Source organism: Lucilia cuprina, chromosome 3 (genome assembly GCF_022045245.1).
Source record: "Lucilia cuprina isolate Lc7/37 chromosome 3, ASM2204524v1, whole genome shotgun sequence".
NCBI lineage: Eukaryota > Metazoa > Arthropoda > Insecta > Diptera > Calliphoridae > Lucilia > Lucilia cuprina.
In genome coordinates, this window is record NC_060951.1 from 5,417,919 (window position 1) to 5,437,392 (window position 19,474).

Consider the following 19,474-nt stretch of genomic DNA (forward strand, 5'->3'; position numbering starts at 1 on the left):
TAGTCTATAGTCTAGTCTATAGTCTAGTCTATAGTCTAGTCTATAGTCTAGTCTATAGTCTAGTCTATAGTCTAGTCTATAGTCAAGTCTAAAGTCTAGTCTATAATCCAGTCTATAGTCTTGTCAAACAGAGCTTTTGCAGTAAAGTAAAAGAATGTATTGATCATTTTATTGGCAAATTCAGGTTGCTTTTCAAAAGGAGGTTTTAAAATATGAAAAGCTTTGAATAAAAATAATTTTAACAAGAAATCACTCTTTTAAAGAACATTCGTCTTATTTGATGTCTAGTACTTGTGCAAATTCAAACATGGTGTGTATACTTGATCTTTTGTTTAAAACATTTTAATTAAACTGTAGTTGTTGTTTATTATTTTACACACTCCCTATAAGATGATGTTGATGATGATCTACATAAGTACATCACATCACTGTCATGATGTCAAGATCACTTGAAGAAAAAAAAACTTATGATGCAGTTTTATTTATTTCTTAATTTATATGACCTTGTTTGATGTAAAGATTTTCTTTTGCTAAATATAATTTTTCTTTTTTTTTTGTATTTAAACAGCCAAATGAATCGGGTTTCGTTTTATTGGGTGATCTATCGGTTGAAACCTCTACCGATATGGATTATGATGATTTTTCAATGTGTCCACCCTCACCATGTGATGTTGAATTTGTTAATGCAAATATTGTGATTGATGGTAAATCAAGTATTCGACAAAAATCCAAAGATACAACGGTAAGTAAATTTTTGTTTACATTTATAATTTTTACATTATGTCAATAATAGGTAAACAATGAAAATATGGGCAAAATTTAAGAAAATTAATTAATTTATATTTTTGTTGTAATTTTGTGAGAAATTTTAATTGTTTACATATTTTACACAATGTCAACAATAGGTAAACAATGCAAATTCTTTAGAATTATTAAACAAAATTTATAGAAATTAATTTTATATGAAAATTTTACAACTTTTACATATTTTACATAATGTCAACAATGTAAATTCAATGTCAACGATTTAGGAAAAATCTTGTAGAATTGATTTTTATACGTGTTTTCATATGAAATTTAATAAAATTTAATAGTTTACATATTTTACACGATGTCGACAATAGGTAAACAATACAAAATCTTACAAATTGTAAAAGAAATGTTATGGAAGTTAAATTCTTATTAAAATTTACAATATTTGACATATTTTACACCTAGTCAACAATAGGTAAACAATGGAAAATAAAGGAAAAATGTTATAGAATTGATTTCTATACGTTTATTTACATATTTTTGTATGGAATTCATAAAAAATTAATTGTCTACATTCTTTACATGATGTCAACAATAGGTAAACAATACGGAATCTTTAAAATTATTAATGTTAAGTTATGGATATTGACTTCTTATAGAAATTTACAATATTTGACATATTTTACACCATGTCAACAATAGGTAAACAATGGAAAATATAGGAAAAATGTTATAGAATTGATTTCTATACGTTTATTTACATATTTCTGTATGAAATTTTAAAAAACTTAATTGTTTACATATTTTACACAATGTCAACAATAGGTAAACAATACGAAATCTTAAAAATTATGAAAGTTAAATTATGAATATTGAATTCTTATTAAAATTTACAATATTTGACATATTTTACACCATGTCAACAATAGGTAAACAATGGAAAATAAAGGAAAAATGTTATAGAATTGATTTCTATACGTTTATTTACATATTTTTGTATGGAATTCATAAAAAATTAATTGTTTACATATTTTACACAATGTCAACAATAGGTAAACAATACGGAATCTTTAAAATTATTAATGTTAAGTTATGGATATTGACTTCTTATAGAAATTTACAATATTTGACATATTTTACACCATGTCAACAATAGGTAAACAATGGAAAATAAAGGAAAAATGTTATAGAATTGATTTCTATACGTTTATTTACATATTTCTGTATGAAATTCATAAAAACTTAATTGTTTACATATTTTACACAATGTCAACAATAGGTAAACAATACGAAATCTTAAAAATTATGAAAGTTAAATTATGGATATTGAATTCTTATTAAAATTTACATTATTTGACATATTTTACACCATGTCAACAATAGGTAAATAATGGAAAATTTATTAAAAATATGTTATACAGTTGATTTTTATACGTTTTTCTTACGTTTTTTTTGTAAGAATGTCAAATTAATTTAATTGTTTACATTCTCTACATGATGTCAACAATATGTAAACAGTGAAAATCTAGCAAACATTATCACTTTAATAAGAAAACACAAGAAAATTTTATTGTTTACATTTAATTTTTATAATTCTCTTTAACAAAGACTTTATCTTTGTAAAAGCTGTATTTTCAATTGTCCCCCTTTTTTTTGCAAAACGCAAAACGGAAATGACAGTTAAAATATAATTGTGTCGTTAGTGTTGATTTTTATTTTGTTTGCATCTTTATTTGTTTAGAAAATAATACAGTAGAATTGTTATTGTTTTTTTTTTTTTTTGTTTATAAAAATTAAATTTCATTAAAAGTTCTTTTTATGGCATAACGATATAAATGTTTATTATTAATTTGTTTTTATTTCACTTTTTTTGTTGTTTTTGTTTATGGTAAAAAAAATCGTCTAGAATTTGATTAAAATATTCCAAGCACATTTTTTTTTAATAAATGAAAGTAAGTGAGACTTTGTGAGAACTATTCAAATAAAAATTTAAAAAAATTTGTGACGTCTAAGAAAATAAAAAGAAAAGTATAAAAGTAAAGTATAAATTATTAGAAAAAAATTTTTTATTTATTTATTTTTTAATAAAATTTCTTACAAATTTTTCTCTTTTTTGTCAATATTTCATTTAAAAAGTGTTTCTTTATTTGTTTTTTGTAATATTTCTTGTAAAATCATTTAATTATTTGTTATTATAAAGAAAAAGTTATATTAACGGTTTATTTTTACTTAAAAAAGTGTATTTTCTCTTTAAAACAAACTTGGTAGCACTTAATTCACATTTCGCTTCTTCTTCTTGTTTGACAAACACAACAAAGTCGTCATATTGAGATTATTCTCTTTACTTTGCTTTGCTGAAAACATTAAACTTGACAGCACCTTATTTGAAGGATGCTTGAATTTTACTGTTAAATTAACAAAACAAAGAAACATTGAAAATTAACTCACTTTTCACTCGTTTGTTTTGTAAAGAGTTGCCACAAAGTTTATATTACTTAAATCGCTAGAAAACATTAAATATTCCTTTATGTGGCAATCTTGCGGCTTCCTTTATAACAAAGACGTCATGTTGTTACTGCTCTCTATACTTTGAGTCTTTGCTTAAAACTACAAACTTGGCAGCACTTATGCTGAAGCCATATTAAAAATAAGTTCTCTTTTCACTCTTTTTCTTTAGTAAAGAGTTGCCTAAGTGTTAATATTAACTAAAATCGCTAGAAAACTTAAAATATCACTTTTAAGTATAAAAAAAACTTAAAAATTTATAAAATTCAAATAAATTAAATTGAAATTCTTAAAGTAAGTGAAAAATTTAGGAAAAATTAACAAAATAAAAGGAAATTTGAGAACTATTAACTTTATTTGTAAATTGCTAAAATAAAATTTAAACAAAAATGTGTTTTGGTAAATGTTTTGTTGTTTAAATGTTTTAGTAATTTTTAACCTACTAAACTCTATTTTTGTTTATTATTAAGGCAACGTCTTTATTTATTAGGTAAAGTGCGTGTTTGGGTTTTTTTTAGTTAAAAAAAGTTTTAAAACAAATTTGCATTTTATTTGTATTTTATAAGTAAAAGAGACAAGGAAATGTGAGGTAACAAAAAATACATAATTAAAAATTCTATAAACGTTTTTTTATTTAGTTTTTGTTAAAACTAGGTTAGTTTAAAATTGCATAATTTCAAATTTTTTTCTCTTTTTCTTTTCTTTTACAGTTTCGCGTACAATTTAATGATACTCTAACATCCACATTTGAATATCCCTCCGAAGCTTCATTAATTGTGGATGATTCATTTAGCGCCTATAATGAAAGCTATACCCAACCATTGGGTTCTAGCCCTACACATGATGTTAATGATTTTACACATGCATTTCAGAATTTATGTTTAGAAAATATCAACTCTACAATACCACCTTTAACACATCATCATCATGTGGCCGATGAAATAATACAACTGCCAACCCTGAATGCTAGTTCTTCGCCTGCCACTGCTAATAATACCAATAATACAACAGCTACCAAAAATATATTGGGCAATTTACCACTGGGTAAGTTGGAAAATTTTAAAATTTATTTTTGTTAAAAAAATTACTTTAATATTTTAATTATTAAATGGTTTTAAAGGTGATTTCTTTTTTTAAATTTTTTAATGGTTTTTTTTATAAGTTTTAAATTTTTGGTCTATAATTTTGTTAAAATTTATAAACAAAAAGGGTTTAAGGGTTTTTTTTATGCTCATATTCTAATCTAACTAACTTTTAAACAACTAAACCAGCAAATTTATTAATAATAGCAAAAACCAAACAAAAAAACAAATTAATTTAGCAAAACAACATTTTTTAAACTTTATTTCTTAAAAAATACTTCTTTTTGGAATATTATAGATTTAACTGAAGAGGCTGATTTAATTCCACCCCCTATACCTCCTCCACCCCTGCCTTCTTCTCTTATTTATTATACATTATCAAACTGTAAAACTATCAATACTGAACCTTTAAAACACAATTGTAAAATGTCCTCTCCTAAGCCTAAATATCCCTCTAATCCTGCTCCTATCCTTAACAGTGACACCACCACTATTAACTCAACGATCTGTCCACACTGTTCAAAACATCTTAGACATTTTATGAAAACGTGTTCAACTGCATTTAGCAAATTTTTTCAACGTGTCAGTGACAGGTTCGTTTTTACAAAATTCAAACTTTTTCTCCACTTTCTTTTGTATAGTTTAACTTGGAAAACAATTGGCCTTATCATTAATTCCAATTGTCTGTTATTCTCTCTCTCTCTCTCCCTTTCTCTCTGTGTTCTACTCAAAAGTCTAAGTAATGATATATATACACGTTTATTAGATCTTACAATGTTGACAGTTAAAAGCGCAGAAAATGACTAATAATACTGTCAACTTACAAATTTCCTGTCTTGGAATATTTTTGTTAATGCTTTTTCTGATAAAAATTTTAAGTTCAGACGTTTATTAGATATTTTCTGAACATTTTACTGACAATTTTGTAAGATCTGACAACCGTGTATTATGGCTTTAACTCTATGCTAGTTTTAGGTTAAAACAAAAACATTAAAAACAACATTATTATGTCATTAATACTCCTGTGATCTCATTAAAAACTTTAAAATCATAAACTACATCAAAAACTTGTTTTAAAACAGGAAAATCGAAAGAAATTTCATTAAAATTCTTTTAATACAAAAAAAAAAACGCTGATAATTTTCTTAGCAATGGTAACCTTGAACATTTTAAACGCCTCTGGCATCTCACAACTACATAAAGTAAATAATAAAACTACAAACTTGGTAGCACCTTTTGTAATGTAAAGAAGCAAACATGAAAGTTACATTCACATGACGATTGGTTTTTCGCATCGGATCGATTTGGAGTTCAACAAACAAAAACAAAGGCATTACAAATGTCTCCGTTACAACAACAACATGGGAATTAGAAAACTAGAGAATTGTCTTTTAGAACATACAGTGACTAAAGCAGAGATACAAGCCGTTGCAAAGTGATCGGCGGCGCAACCATTTAAGGTCGGCGGCGGCTTATAGAAAATATCGGCGGCGGCTAAATTGTCGACTAAATTTGACTTTTTTGAATAAATTGATCTTAAAAAGAAGAAAGTTTACATTTAAATCACGAAGTGTGAAATTATTAAATTGCTAAATATTTTTAAAGAAAATGTTAAAAAAATTAAAGAAATTTTTCATTTAATTTCAAGAATTTTTGAAAAATTTCTACAAATTCTTTTAGGATAATACTTAAACCTATAGAATTTTTAAAATTTCAAGACTTTTACATCTGTTAGATCTAATTTCTGCAAAAATCTTTGAAAATCTTTAATTTCAACTTCTTTTTTTCATATATACATTTTCCCGCCCCAAACATATATCATTTATAAAGTTCACGAAAGCACTTATTTTCACAAACAGATGCAAATTCAAACTCTCAGCAATCAACCAGTCAAACTCCCCGGTATATAAAATTGTACATTGAAATCCATTTTCCCAGTTCAAACCCTTCAAAGAAAACATAAACAGGAAAATTTTGTACTTTTTAAAAGAAAAATAAAACTTACAAACAGTTAAGCAAAAAAAAAAAAAAATCAAAATACTTTAAAATCAATTTTTACAGATTACCCAGATTTACAGAAGGGTATACCATTAATCACGACAGCAATAGCCAAAGAAATGCCCATAAAACTAGAAACCGAAAAGGAGCAGGAAATCGGGAAGAAATCTCGCAAAGATTTAAAACTACCACTGGCAACAGCAGCAGCGGCGACAACACAAAAACCTCCACTACCCGAGAAACGCTGGCAAATGAGGAAGAACCCGGTGGCAGCCAGTGTAACTTTAAATTTCCCAAATTTAAAACTAAACGAAAAAGTAAAAGAGGAACAACCTCGCTATCAGCCTAAAGAGGAGGAAAAGACAACATCCCTTAAAATAAAAGCCAGAGTCTTAAATAATCCTCAATATGCTTGTTTTCTTAGAGAAACAACAGCATCAACGCCTACAGTTAAGAAACCAGTACAACGTTCACGTTCTAATGAATTTCAAAAAAACTTTTCTACTTTCAACATTTCGTCCTCAGTAGCACGTTCAAATTCTTTAAGAAATTTGGAAACAGGTTCAGAAACCACTACTACTACTACAACTATTTCTGCTGGAACTTCTCTATATTTTTCACCCGAAGTAAATTCTCATGATAAACTTAACCCTGCTTTTACCTTAACCACTATAAAGCCAGTTTATTCCACTGCTAAAACTCGTTTAAGTCCCTTTTCCGTAATAGATCAAGAATCCCAAAAACGTACACAATCATTGAATAATTTAATACAGGAGCCACAAACTAATTGCGATTACAAATCGAGGTTTTCCAAATCTCAAGAAATTTTTCAAGAATTAACAAAATCTCAAGAAATTTGTAAAACAACGGCAAACCTTAAAGATTTTAAGACACTGGCAAGCCTTAAAAGTATTTCCAAAGAGAGCGACCTTAATATAACAGAATTGTCCAAGGAAAATTCAACAATCCGAGAAAATTTCCCTGAAAATAAACAGGATTTAAGTGAAACAAATAAAAATTCACAAGAAAATTCTTTAGAAAATGAAAATTCCTTAAAAATTTTCCAAAATAACAACAATTTTCCAAACTTTGCTATAAATTCTAATGATATAACTAAAATTGATTTAAATAACAAAGAATTTCAAGAGAATTCAATACAATTAACAAAAAATAACAATAACCTACAAAATTCCGCTACAATAAGCTCCCTAACAGATTTAAACTCTCTGGCAACACTTGATTATCAATTGAATGACAGTAACACAAACTTGGCAGCACTAACTAATGTAAACAAACAAATAAAAGAAAATCTTTGTGAAATCACAAAAAATGTGAAAACATTAACAGAAATACAAACTAAAAACCTAAATTTAAAAGAAAATTCTTTAGAATCAATTGGAATAGATAATAAATTAAAGAATTTTGATATAAATTTACCAAAAAGTCAAGAAAGTTTAATGCAAAAGCAAAATTTAACAAAAACTTTGAAAATTTCTGAAAAATCTCAAGAATTACTAAGAACTTTAAGTGATTTGGAGGAAACTAAAGATTTAAATGAAAATTTAAATGAAAATTTCTCTAATTTTATAGATAAAGAATTTAAATCAAAATCTGTTAACCACATAGATTTATTTGATGAAAATATAAAACAAAATTCTTTAGAATTTACACAATCTCTTAATAATTTACAAATCTTGGAAAATAACGAATATTTAGCAAAAGATTTTGCAAATTCTGTTAATAATATAGAATTTGTTCCCCTTAATTCTAATTCTGTTAATAACATTGAATCTTTAGATTATAATAAAGACCTAACAGTGATTTATATAGATGATTGTGAGTGTTTATATCAGAATCAAACTAAATCTTTAGAAAATTTAAAAGAAACTAAAGATTTTCCTCTAAAAGAAATTAAATCTTTAGAAAATATCAAAACTGAAGAGTTAACAATTGAAAATAATAAAAAATTTAATGAACATATAGATATTGTAGATAATTTTAATAAAAAACTCAAGTCTAAACACTGCATGGTAACTTTAGACAATATTAACTATATGGCATCTCCTGAAATACGAAAAAGTAACAGCTATACAAACTTGGCAGCATTGTCTAAGGAAATTAAAGAAATAACAGAAAATTTTACAGATTTTTCAGTAAAAACCAAAACTCAAGACAATTCCTTAGATTCCTCTGCAGAAAAGCAAATTAAAACTGAAAATAATAAAAATTTAACATCAGACATCAATTTAAAACCCCTTAACTCTATATCTTTAGATTCTTTGAAAACCGTTGAGAGTAATGAACAAACCATTTCTGTGGAATTAGATGAAGATGAAGTTTCTTCTATAGTTATACAAGATGTCGATATAGAACTTGAAGACTGTTCACCTTATGATTTTAATGCCTTGTTAAATCTAAAGAAATCTAAAACATCCTATTGTTTACAACAACTAGAGAAATCCTTTTCCGAAGAATCCCAAAGTCTAGACAGTTCTTGCGGCAATGAAGAGTTCAACTATACAACAGCCTGTAATACTTTACCCTCCAAATGGTCTTTTAAACCGCCAGAAAACGTTCCATCACCCTGTGCAACTAAGTCGAAAATACCTCCTGCTATAGCGCCCAAAAAACCCAAAACTTTACGAGTTAAAACCACAGAAAAATTACTCAATTTTACCTCCATGGCCTCGCATAATGTCTCCACTTATGCCTCTTTTCGTAAATCGAAAAATTTCTATAAAAATGCCTCTAAATCGTTTATAAACTCTTTAAAGTTTTATGAAACTTTTAGTGAAACGAATTCTTGTACCCAACCCTGTGCTCTAAGTCCGATAAAAAGATCTCTTAGCTTGCCAGAGAATCAAATAAAAATGGCGAATATTAATAGGAAAATATTTGCCAAAACGGATAAAATAAAAATGAAATTAAGAAACTCCAATGAATGGCAATCGGCTACAGAAAAATCTCAATCATTTGATTTTTTTGATAATGTCGGCGATCAAAATGGACAGCTAGGTATTAGGAGAAGGCTGGGAGATATTGAGGATTTAGAAAAGAAAGAAAATTTTATAGAGTTTTTTAAAGAAACTAGCAAATTAGAAGAAGCTTTAGATACTAAAAAGACTCAATTAAATATGACAAATCAGGAGCTTAAAGAAGCCGTGGATTCAAATGGAAGATTAGAAAATGAAAATTTGGACGAAACTTCTTGCAAAGATACAACTTTGGAACCTGAAATATTATTATCCGAAAAATCACTTAAATTAAAACCAATATCTAATGAATCAACTAGTAAGGCAGGTTCCCAAACTTTGGAAGCCAACTATGAGATCACCACCTTTGTGGGAGCAGAAGAGAATTCAGTGAATCCTCGGGAACTGGAAGAAATAGTTTCTTTAAATGATTTAAATAACTCGGAAGAGTTTATCGTGGAGCCAACCTCAGACTTAAGCAAATCTACTCAAGAGGATTCTAAAATAACTTCTGTTAGTTCGTTAGGATCAGAGGAGACTAATTCTTGGAATAAATTAAAAGCTACTGGAGAGTTTCTCTCAGATACTTATGATTTAAAAGCAGATTTTAGCGAAATTCTTGAGACTCCTAAAGAATCGTTTAGAAATTCTGAAACTTTAAAAGAAAATGGCTGCCTTAATGAAAATTCTAATGAAGCTGCTAATATAGAGCAAACTTCCACTCCTTTAGTAGAATCTAATGGAACCCTTACATATCTGGAGGAAAAATTTCCCCCTACAATCCCTACAGTTACAACTTTTTCGGTTAATTCTTCCCATTTAAAAGATAAAGTTGCCATTTCTACAAAATTAAACAACTCTGAAAGTTCAAATACAACTGTTAGTAATGCCAGCCAAGTTTCCCCTTTAATTCCCACAACATCCGCAAAAAATAACCAAAATCCCAAGCTAGAAATTCAAACTAATAGTTCGATTATATCTACTGCTATTAAGCAAAGAATTTCAAGGACCAACAGCCTAAAAGCAAATGCAAGTTGTAGAGATAATACCGAGGAATTTTCTCAGCGATTTGTGAAAACATTTGGCAACAATGTTGCCTTAAAAGTGAAAAATTTTAATAAAAATTTTATAAATTCCCAAAAATTATTAAAATTTAATGAAAATACTCTTAAGAAAAGTTCCTATTCCTTTGAAATCCCAGAGAAATCTTTAAAATCTCCACAAAACTCTCAACAATCAAAATCGCTTGAAAATCTTCAAATTTCAGAAAATTTATTGAATTCTACAGACATTTTGAGAGTAAAAATGGAAATTGGTTGTAGAAATAATGATCAAGCAAATTTTGTTAATGCAGACATATTCCCAAATACAACATTAAAATCACCAATTTTCCCAGTTTGTGAAAATTTAACAAAAAAATCTCCTCAAAACTTCCAACAATCAAAATCGCTTGAAAATCTTCAAATTTCATAAAATTTATTGAATTCCACAGAAATTTCGAGTGTAAAAATGGAATCCGATTGTAGAAATAATGCTCAAGCTAACTCTGTTAATTCTGGCGAATTCCCAAATACAATATTAAAATCTCCAATTTCCCCAGTTTCTGAAAATTTCGAAAGTTTCATGGAAACTTCTATGGATTCCTTAAATATTGATTCCCAAACATTTGCTGACAATTCTACACCAAACCCAAAAACTTGTTTACAATCTTCCCCGGAAATCCCAAACACTACTACAAAATCTCCTCAAAATTCCCAAAATTGTGAAAATTTTTTGAATTCCTCACAAATTTCTGTGAAAAACAATAAAATTTCTTCTAAAAATAATTCTTTTATAACTAATGCTTTACAATTCCCAAAACCTTTTGCAAAATCTCCTCAAAATTCCCAAATTTCGGAAAATATTAACATTTCGCCGGAAATTTCGCTAAAAAAAGTTAAAATATCTTCTACAAGTGATAACTTAAATGTTAACTCCTCAGTTGCTACTAAAAACTCTACATATAATATTGAAAATTCTACAAAATCCCCACAGAATTCCCAAAATTGTGAAAATTCTGGCAATATTCCAGAAATTCCATTAAAAAAACTTGATAAATCTTTGAAAAATAACAATTTTATTAAAAATTCCTATGAATTCCCTAAAATTTCTTTAAAATCCCCTCAAAAATCTCAAATTTTGGAAAATTCCTCGAATTTGCCGGAAATTTCGTTTAAAAACGTTAAAACTTCTTCTGCTAGTGATGGTAAAGCTGCGAAATTCTCAAAATCTTCTTATAATACAGAAAATTCTATTAATTCCACACAATTCCTTAAAAATTCTCAAAATTCGGGAAATTCAACTGTCTCTGATATACCTTCTAAAAAACAGGGAAATTGTGAAAAAACTGATAGTTTTATTTATAATTCTTTGGAATTTCCAAAACTCCCTTCAAAATCCGCTCGTAATCGACAAATTTCTAAAAATTATTCAAATTCTTCTGCTCCAAAAACTCAATGTCAAGATTCACAATTATATAGAAATTCTGAACAGATTATATCTGCCAAAGCTTTGAATACTCTTTATAAGGCTTCCTTAACTACTTTAGAACAGGATTTGTGTGAAAATACTTCTACAACTTATTTAGGTTATAAACATTCTTTTAATTATCCCACTCCTCAGTTTCTGAACAAATCAGATTTAAATTTAAAAACAACATTTTCTATTACACCAACTACAACTACAACAACAACTACACCTACACTTTTTACCATGGTTAAGGACTTAAAAGAAACTTCTACAACAGAAATAGCTACTACTTTTACTACAACTACTACTACTACTTCTACTACTACTACTACTAATTATCCAACTAAGGTGGTGGCATTAAGTAATTTAAAACCAACAAATATTTCTTATGCAAATTCTTCTTTCTCTTCTTCTCCTTCTTCTTCTTCTTTACGTTACACAACTAAAGCAAAATATCAACAAAATACCACCACGACTACAATCACAACGACAGCGACAACTTTTACTCCAGCTCCACCTTTAAAAGTACAAGCAACAACAACAACGACAACTATAAAAAATCCTCCTAAAGTTTTACCACGACGTTTATATAATGATAATAATAATAATGCATCAAAACTGGCAAAAACAACTACAACTTCCTACTCCTCTAATTCTACTATTACTTCCTCCTCCATCACCACCACCAAAACCACTTGTTTTAAAACTACTACAACTACTTCTACTACTACTCCTTCAACTTGTAATGCTCCTCTACGTAGACGTATACCTGGCAATACGTTGTATTATGTTTGAATAACTTCTACTACTTACAACTGCTCTTCTAAACTTTTGTCTCTTTCGCTTACATTCGCTCTCTAGTAAATGAGTTTGATTTCTTTGTATTTTACTACCAACAACCACCACCAACACCACCTTCTTCTTCTTCTTACTACTACTACTATTATTATACATCTTCTACTCCACTTTTTACTAAGTATGTATTCAAAAGTTTTATTTTTTATATAGATTTTTCTTTATTTATAAATTTATTTATTTATTTATATTATAACATTATTTTGTTTAAATAATTGTATAGGGTTTTAAGTTTAAGTTTTAATAGAGGTGCTGGTATAGTTTATAGCTAAATAAAAATCAAAGTAATGCTTGGAAATTTGTTATCAAATAGCATTCCCCTGTCGTTTTTGCCCACAAAAAACACAGCTTTATAAGACCATAAAAAATCCCCTCAAAATCTCCTAAAAAAATCCCCTCAAAATCTCCTAATTTTTTGAAAATTTCTAAAACTGCTACCAATTTTATGATTAATTAAGACTTCCCCTTGTAAATTATTGAAAATTTCTTAAATTCTTAAAAATATTTTCAAAATCCCCACGAAATTCCCAAAATGTGTACTTTTTTATGCAAACCTGTTAAAAATTCTTTAACAAATAACAATTTTATAGTAAATTTTTCAAAATTAAAGAAAAATGCAACAAATTATCATAAAATCTTAAAAAAATCCTTTAAAATTCCCAAAAATTTTAAAAAAAATTACAAAAATTTGAAAAAAATTCAAATTTTTATGAAATTTCTGTTAGAAAAACTAAAAATAATTTTGAAAATCATAATTTTATTCTTTATTCTATCAAAAATTCACAAAAAATACTTAAAAATCCCCTTATTTTCCAAAATTCTCAAAAACTTTTTTAAAAATCCCCTCAGAATGCCCAAAATTTTAACAAATTGTACAATTTCCATTAAATTTCTGTCAACATAGTTTAAAATAATACTTTTATATTAATTTTTTTAAAATTTAAAGAAAAATGCAACAAATATACATAAAATCTTGAAAAAATATCCTTAAAATTGCCAAAAATTTGAAAAAATTTCAAAAATTTGAAAAATTTTCAAATTTATATGAAATTTTCGTTAGAAAAACTAAAAATAATTTTGAAAATCATAATTTTATTCTTTATTCTATAGAAATTCATAAAAATTACTTGAAAATCCCCTTATTTTCCAAATTTTCAAAAACTTTTTAAAAATTCCCTCAAAATTTCCAAAATTAAAACAAATTTTAAAATTTCCTTCAAATTCAAAAAAAAAAAAAAACAATGATAAAAATTCTTTAACAATTAATAATTTTATAAAAATCTTTCAAAATTACTAAAGATTCCCAAAAACTTTTTCAAAATTTCATCAAATTTTCCAAAAATTTTCGATTTTTTTTTGTTGAAATTTTCTGTCAAAACAATTTGAAAACAAATTTAAACCTTTTTTATTGTTAATTTCATAGGAATTCTTAAAAATTACTTTGAAATCTTTACATTTAGTCAAATTCCTAAAAAAAATTTAAAAATCCCCTCAAAATTTCCAAAAATTTTAACAAATTTTAAAATTTGCTTTAAATTCCTGCCAACAACGATAAAAATTCTTAAACAAATAATAATTTTATAAATATTTTTCAAAATTGCTAAAGATTCCCAAAAACTTTTTCAAAATTCCCTCAAATTTTCCAAAATTTAAATTAATTTTAAAATTTCCTGTAAATTCCTTTCAGAAATGTTAAAAATTCTTAAACAAATGTTAATTATTTAAAAATCTTTCAGAATTGTTAAAGATTCCTAAAAACTTTTTTCAAAATTTCCTCAAATTTTCCAAAATTCTCTCAAAATTCCCTTTAAATTTTCCAAAAATTCTCAAAGTTTTCAAAATTTTTTGTAAACTTTTTTTAAAAAGGTTTAAAATTACTTTCAAATTATCATATTATTATTTATTTTTCGTTATTCCCAAAATTTTATTCGTAATTCACTAAAAAATTTAAAAAATTTTTTAAAATTTCAAAAATTTCAAAATATTGATTTTTTTTAAATTTGAATGAAACAAGTAAAATATTTTTTAACAATTGTTTATTTTATTATTAATTGTTTAAAAAATCTATTTGTTTTGTAAAAATCCCCTTTAAATTGATGAAATTTCCAAAAAAAAGTTTTCAAAATCCCAAAAATTTTTATTTTTTTGATTTTTTGGAAATTTCTTTCAGAAAAGTTGAAAATAACTTTACAAATGATAATTTTATTGTTAATTCTATAGGAACTCACAAAAATTTAAATAGAAATCTCTCTATTTCCCAAAAACTCTCTTAAAAATTCTCAAAAAAGAATCCCTTTAAAATTTTGAAAATTTTTTTAAATTTCCCCGAAATTTCTTTAGGAATCATGGTAGTTTTATAAAGCAGTTTTAAACGATTTAAGAATTACCATTAGACGATTAAAAAAGGGTTCAAAATTGTACATTTCATCTAAAATTAAATTTGAAATGTTAACAATTTGGCGCTTTTTGTTTATATTTTTTAAAAAAGTGCAAAGTTAGTAAAAAAAACTAAAAGCGGATATAGAGAACTTAAAGCTCTTGAGATTTCTACAAAAAACTATACAAGAAAGTCCTCCCTAATTAACTTAACTCGTTTGGAGAAGACAATGTTGACAATTTAGTGCTTTTTTTAATGCTAAATACAAAATGATTTAAGAGTTTCTAAGACATCATTCACACTGGGAAACTTTTTATGTTACAAAGTTGCCGAGTTAGACGGCCAGAAGGCAACAAGCACACTTGGCTTGTTACTACAAAAATGTTAACAATTTAGTGCTTTTTTAACGTCATTTTTTTTAAAGGATTTAAAGAATAATTGTTTTGGGTTAAATTTTCCTAATCTGTTGGTTGGAGGTATTGAACAGAAAGTGTTCTTAAGACTTAAAATAGCAAGCTTACGTTTTAGAACATTTTGCAAGTGTTGATAATACAGTGCTTTTTTTTGACAGTAAAAATAATTTCAAAAAGTTCAATTTTATTGTATTTGTTAAGTATTAATTATTATTTGTTGATTTTTTTAATAAAAATTTAGTTGTTTTGCTAAGTTAAAACTATTTTTTGAGTAAAAAAATGTAAAAAGTTGGCTAAAAGTTTGATTTAGTTGAAAAGAAAGTAGTTTTTAACATAAATTTTGCTAGAATTTTAAAAATTTGAAAAAAAAATTTCAAAAATTGGCATTTAAGAAAGGAAATTTTAAATTCTTTTAAAAAAAATTGTAAACAATATTGTCATTTCATATATATATGTGTGTGTGTTTGTCCCCCCTTTTAAAATTAAATATACATATATTTTTAAAAAAATTCCAGATTTTTTTTATAAAAATCATAATTTTTATTTTTTTCTTTTTTTTTTATTCTTAATTTTTTCCAGATGTTATTTAAACATCCCAACTCGTAACATGCTAATAAAACATAAAAAATTATACAAATTAAAATTAAAAAATTTGTTTAATTGCAAAAAAAAAAAAACGAAGCTAGTGTGCCTAAAGCAAAACAAACATAAAAAACATTTCGACTTAAAAACTCCAAAAAAATATTGAAAAAATAATTAAAAAAAAAAATACTACATCAAAACAAAATTCAAATGCCAAAATCATAAAAACAATCATATTTAACCTTAAAAAAAATAAACCGGCCAAAAACACAGCAGTTCTATTCTACTACCTACTCCCTAAAAAAAACTAGTGGTATTTTCTTAAATTTATACAAAATAAAAAAAAATATTTGCTCAATTATATTTGTTTTTTTTTTCATATTTATTTATATATATATATATTTGTATTTATCCATATAATTATTTAAAAAAATAAAAAAACATTTTCATTAAAATCTAAACAAATCGTTTAACAAAAAAACACATAATCCATATTTAAGGTAACTAACATTTATTTTCTTTTTAAACAAAAAAAAAATTTATTTCATGTAAATGTTTTATTCTTATATTATTATAATTTACTAATCTTTAATGCTGTATTTATTTATTAATTTATTATTTAAACAACAACAACAAAAAATCATACATACCAATAAATGTTTATATTTTTATTTTCCAAAAAAAAAAAACAATTTTAAAAGAAATCAAGCAAAAAATTTATTAAAAGAAGTGTTTTGAAAATCCTTATTTATAAAATTTTTTATTTAAATAAAACAAAAACTTTTGAATTTTCTAAAAAATATCATGTTTTCTAATAATAATGCTTTTTACAACTATATTTCTTCGTATACCAAACCTTTAGCATTATTGTCAACATCGTTTAAACGTTATTACCTTTAATAGAAAAAAACTGTATTATCTTTATAATCACAGTTTGTTACAGTACTATCCAAACATAACACTGCCTGTTATGAAAAACAACTATTAATATGATAAAGCAGTGTTTCATAATAAACATCAGGCATGGAGAATTGAAATTATGAAACTTCTAATTTTTGATTAGTTTTGTCTATAGACTAATTATACCCTACGCTATCGAACGAACTCTTTAGATTATTAAAAAGACTATAAACTAGACAATATACTAGACTTTAGACTAGACTATAGACTAAACTACTAGAGTATAAATTAGACTATAGATTAGACTATAGACTAGCCTATAGACAAGACAATAGATTAGACTATAGATTAGACTAGACAATAGGCTAGACTATAGATTAGACTATAGACTAGAATATAGACTAGACTATACACTAGACTATAGACTAGACTATAGACTAGACTATAGACTAGACTATAGACTCGACTATAGACTAGACTATAGACTAGACTATAGACTAGACTATAGACTAGACTATAGACTAGACTATAGACTAAACTATAGACTAAACTATAGACTAAACTATAGACTAAACTATAGACTAGACTATAGACTAGACTATAGACTAGACTATAGACTAGACTATAGACTAGACTATAGACTAGACTATAGACTAGACTATAGACTAGACTAGACTATAGACTAGACTATAGATTCGACTATAGACTAGACTATAGAGTAGACTATAGATAAGACTATTCTATACAATATATTATAGACTATAGGCTAGACTATAGACTAGACTATAGACTAGACTGCAGACTAGACTAGATTATATACTAGACTTTAGACTATAAACTAAACTATTAACTAGACTATACACAAGAGTATGGACTAGACTATAGACAAGACTGTATGCTAAACCATAGACTAGACTATAGATTAGAATATAGACTAGACTATAGATTTGACTATAGACTAGACTTAATACTAGTCTTTAGAAATGAAATTTTAGTAAAATATTTGGTGATATATTAATTGTTAAAAATTAACAGCATTGTTATTAAGTACTGCATTATCGTAATAAGTGATGACAACTTCTATTAAGTAAAAAACTAGCGAAAAAGCTCTTAATATCTGTTAATATCAGTAACTTATATAAGTAAAATTAAAAACCCACACTTCTTTTAAGTTTTTTTCTTATTTCTTAAATTTTTTCTTTAATTTTCATTATGATTTTCACATAAATGCACTGGTTTATGTTTAGACCTATTTTAAAAATTATTCTTTTATATAAAAAATAAAGTAGTTACTAGTAGTATGACAAAAAAACTCTAACTTTAAAAATCATTATCAATTTTCACCAAACAAAAACAAAACATATTTTTCTAGGTTCAGCACCACTTGGTTTCTACACGCCTCTAAAAGCACCCATTGATAGACTATTTCAATTGGGCGTAACACGAGCACCTTCACTACTCAGCAATGATTCACCCACAGAACCCAATGCAGCAGTAGCAAATGGTAGACTTTTTAATGGTATTTGTGATGGCGATGGTAGTCTAATGGCTTTGGGTGGTAATGGCAGTATTGTAGGTATTTCAGATGGTCTTATAACCGATGATATGGTTGTAAAAAAGTCAAAGACCGAAACGGATGAAGAGCCTGAAAGTTTGCAATATATAAAACCAGCTGATGATGATCTCAATATGGCCTATAGTGAAGGTACTCAAAAAACTGATTTATTATACTGAAGATGTGAAGTGTAATTGTGTGTGAGAGAGAGAAAGAAAAAAATATACAGTTTTTTTTTTAATTTGGAAATTTTTGTATTCGAAATTATATTGTGATTTTAATTTTTTTACTATATATTTATATAAAATACAATATAATAATAGAATTAGTTTTAGTAAAGGAAAAGTTATAATAGCTTTTCTATTGAATGTGAGTGTTTTTTTGTAGAAGTTATAAGAAAATTCTATAAATTATTAAGAATTTTAGTTTTAAAATAATTAAAAAAAAACAGAGTTGCTCGAGAATATGTTTGAAAAAAAGTAAGGGATTTTGAAAATTATAAAAGAAAGCTTAAAAATTTATAAATTTATAAATATTTAAGAATTATTAGAATATTTAAAACAATTTCCACTTAAATATCTCAATATTTTAGTAATTTTTTTAAATTTTTTAATATTTCTTTGTATTTTCACTTTTCAAAGATGTTTTATTGACAGAACTTTATAAACAACACTGTTTGTAACGGTATTACCTTAATTGTTGTGTTTTATTGACATTTCTCTATAAACAACACTGTTTGTAACGGCATTAGCTTAATTGGTAAACTGTGTTAACACTCTAAACAAATAAACAGTGGCAATATTGGTTTTAAGATAACAATGTAGAAAACAGTGCTGTCAATATAAATATTATGAGTAGAACTTTATAAAGTGTTTGTTTTGAAAATTTTTTGTTAGAAAATCATAAATTTGAAATAAAATATTAGAAATTTGTTTCAAATTATTAAAATTAACACTTTCTTTTTATGAATAAAT

At 25.9% G+C, this 19,474-nt stretch overlaps 1 protein-coding gene across 1 annotated transcript; it reads left to right on the forward strand.

The window, feature by feature from the left end:
* The first annotated feature begins 566 nt into the window (after nt 1–566).
* LOC111680749 lies at nt 567–19,474 on the forward strand. Its single transcript, XM_046946995.1, has 3 exons — nt 567–742; nt 3,969–4,302; nt 18,318–19,474. Exons 1-3 carry the CDS (start codon nt 626–628, stop codon nt 18,677–18,679), a joined length of 813 nt encoding a protein of 270 aa, XP_046802951.1. The 5' UTR covers nt 567–625; the 3' UTR covers nt 18,680–19,474.

Bases quoted from the DNA above. Each gene is read 5' to 3' on its own strand.
- LOC111680749 (XM_046946995.1), top strand. From the start codon at position 626: ATGGATTATGATGATTTTTCAATGTGTCCACCCTCACCATGTGATGTT. The intron at 743-3,968 runs GTAAGTAAATTT...TTTCTTTTACAG, and splicing joins AAAAATCCAAAGATACAACG to TTTCGCGTACAATTTAATGA. The intron at 4,303-18,317 runs GTAAGTTGGAAA...ATATTTTTCTAG, and splicing joins ATTGGGCAATTTACCACTGG to GTTCAGCACCACTTGGTTTC.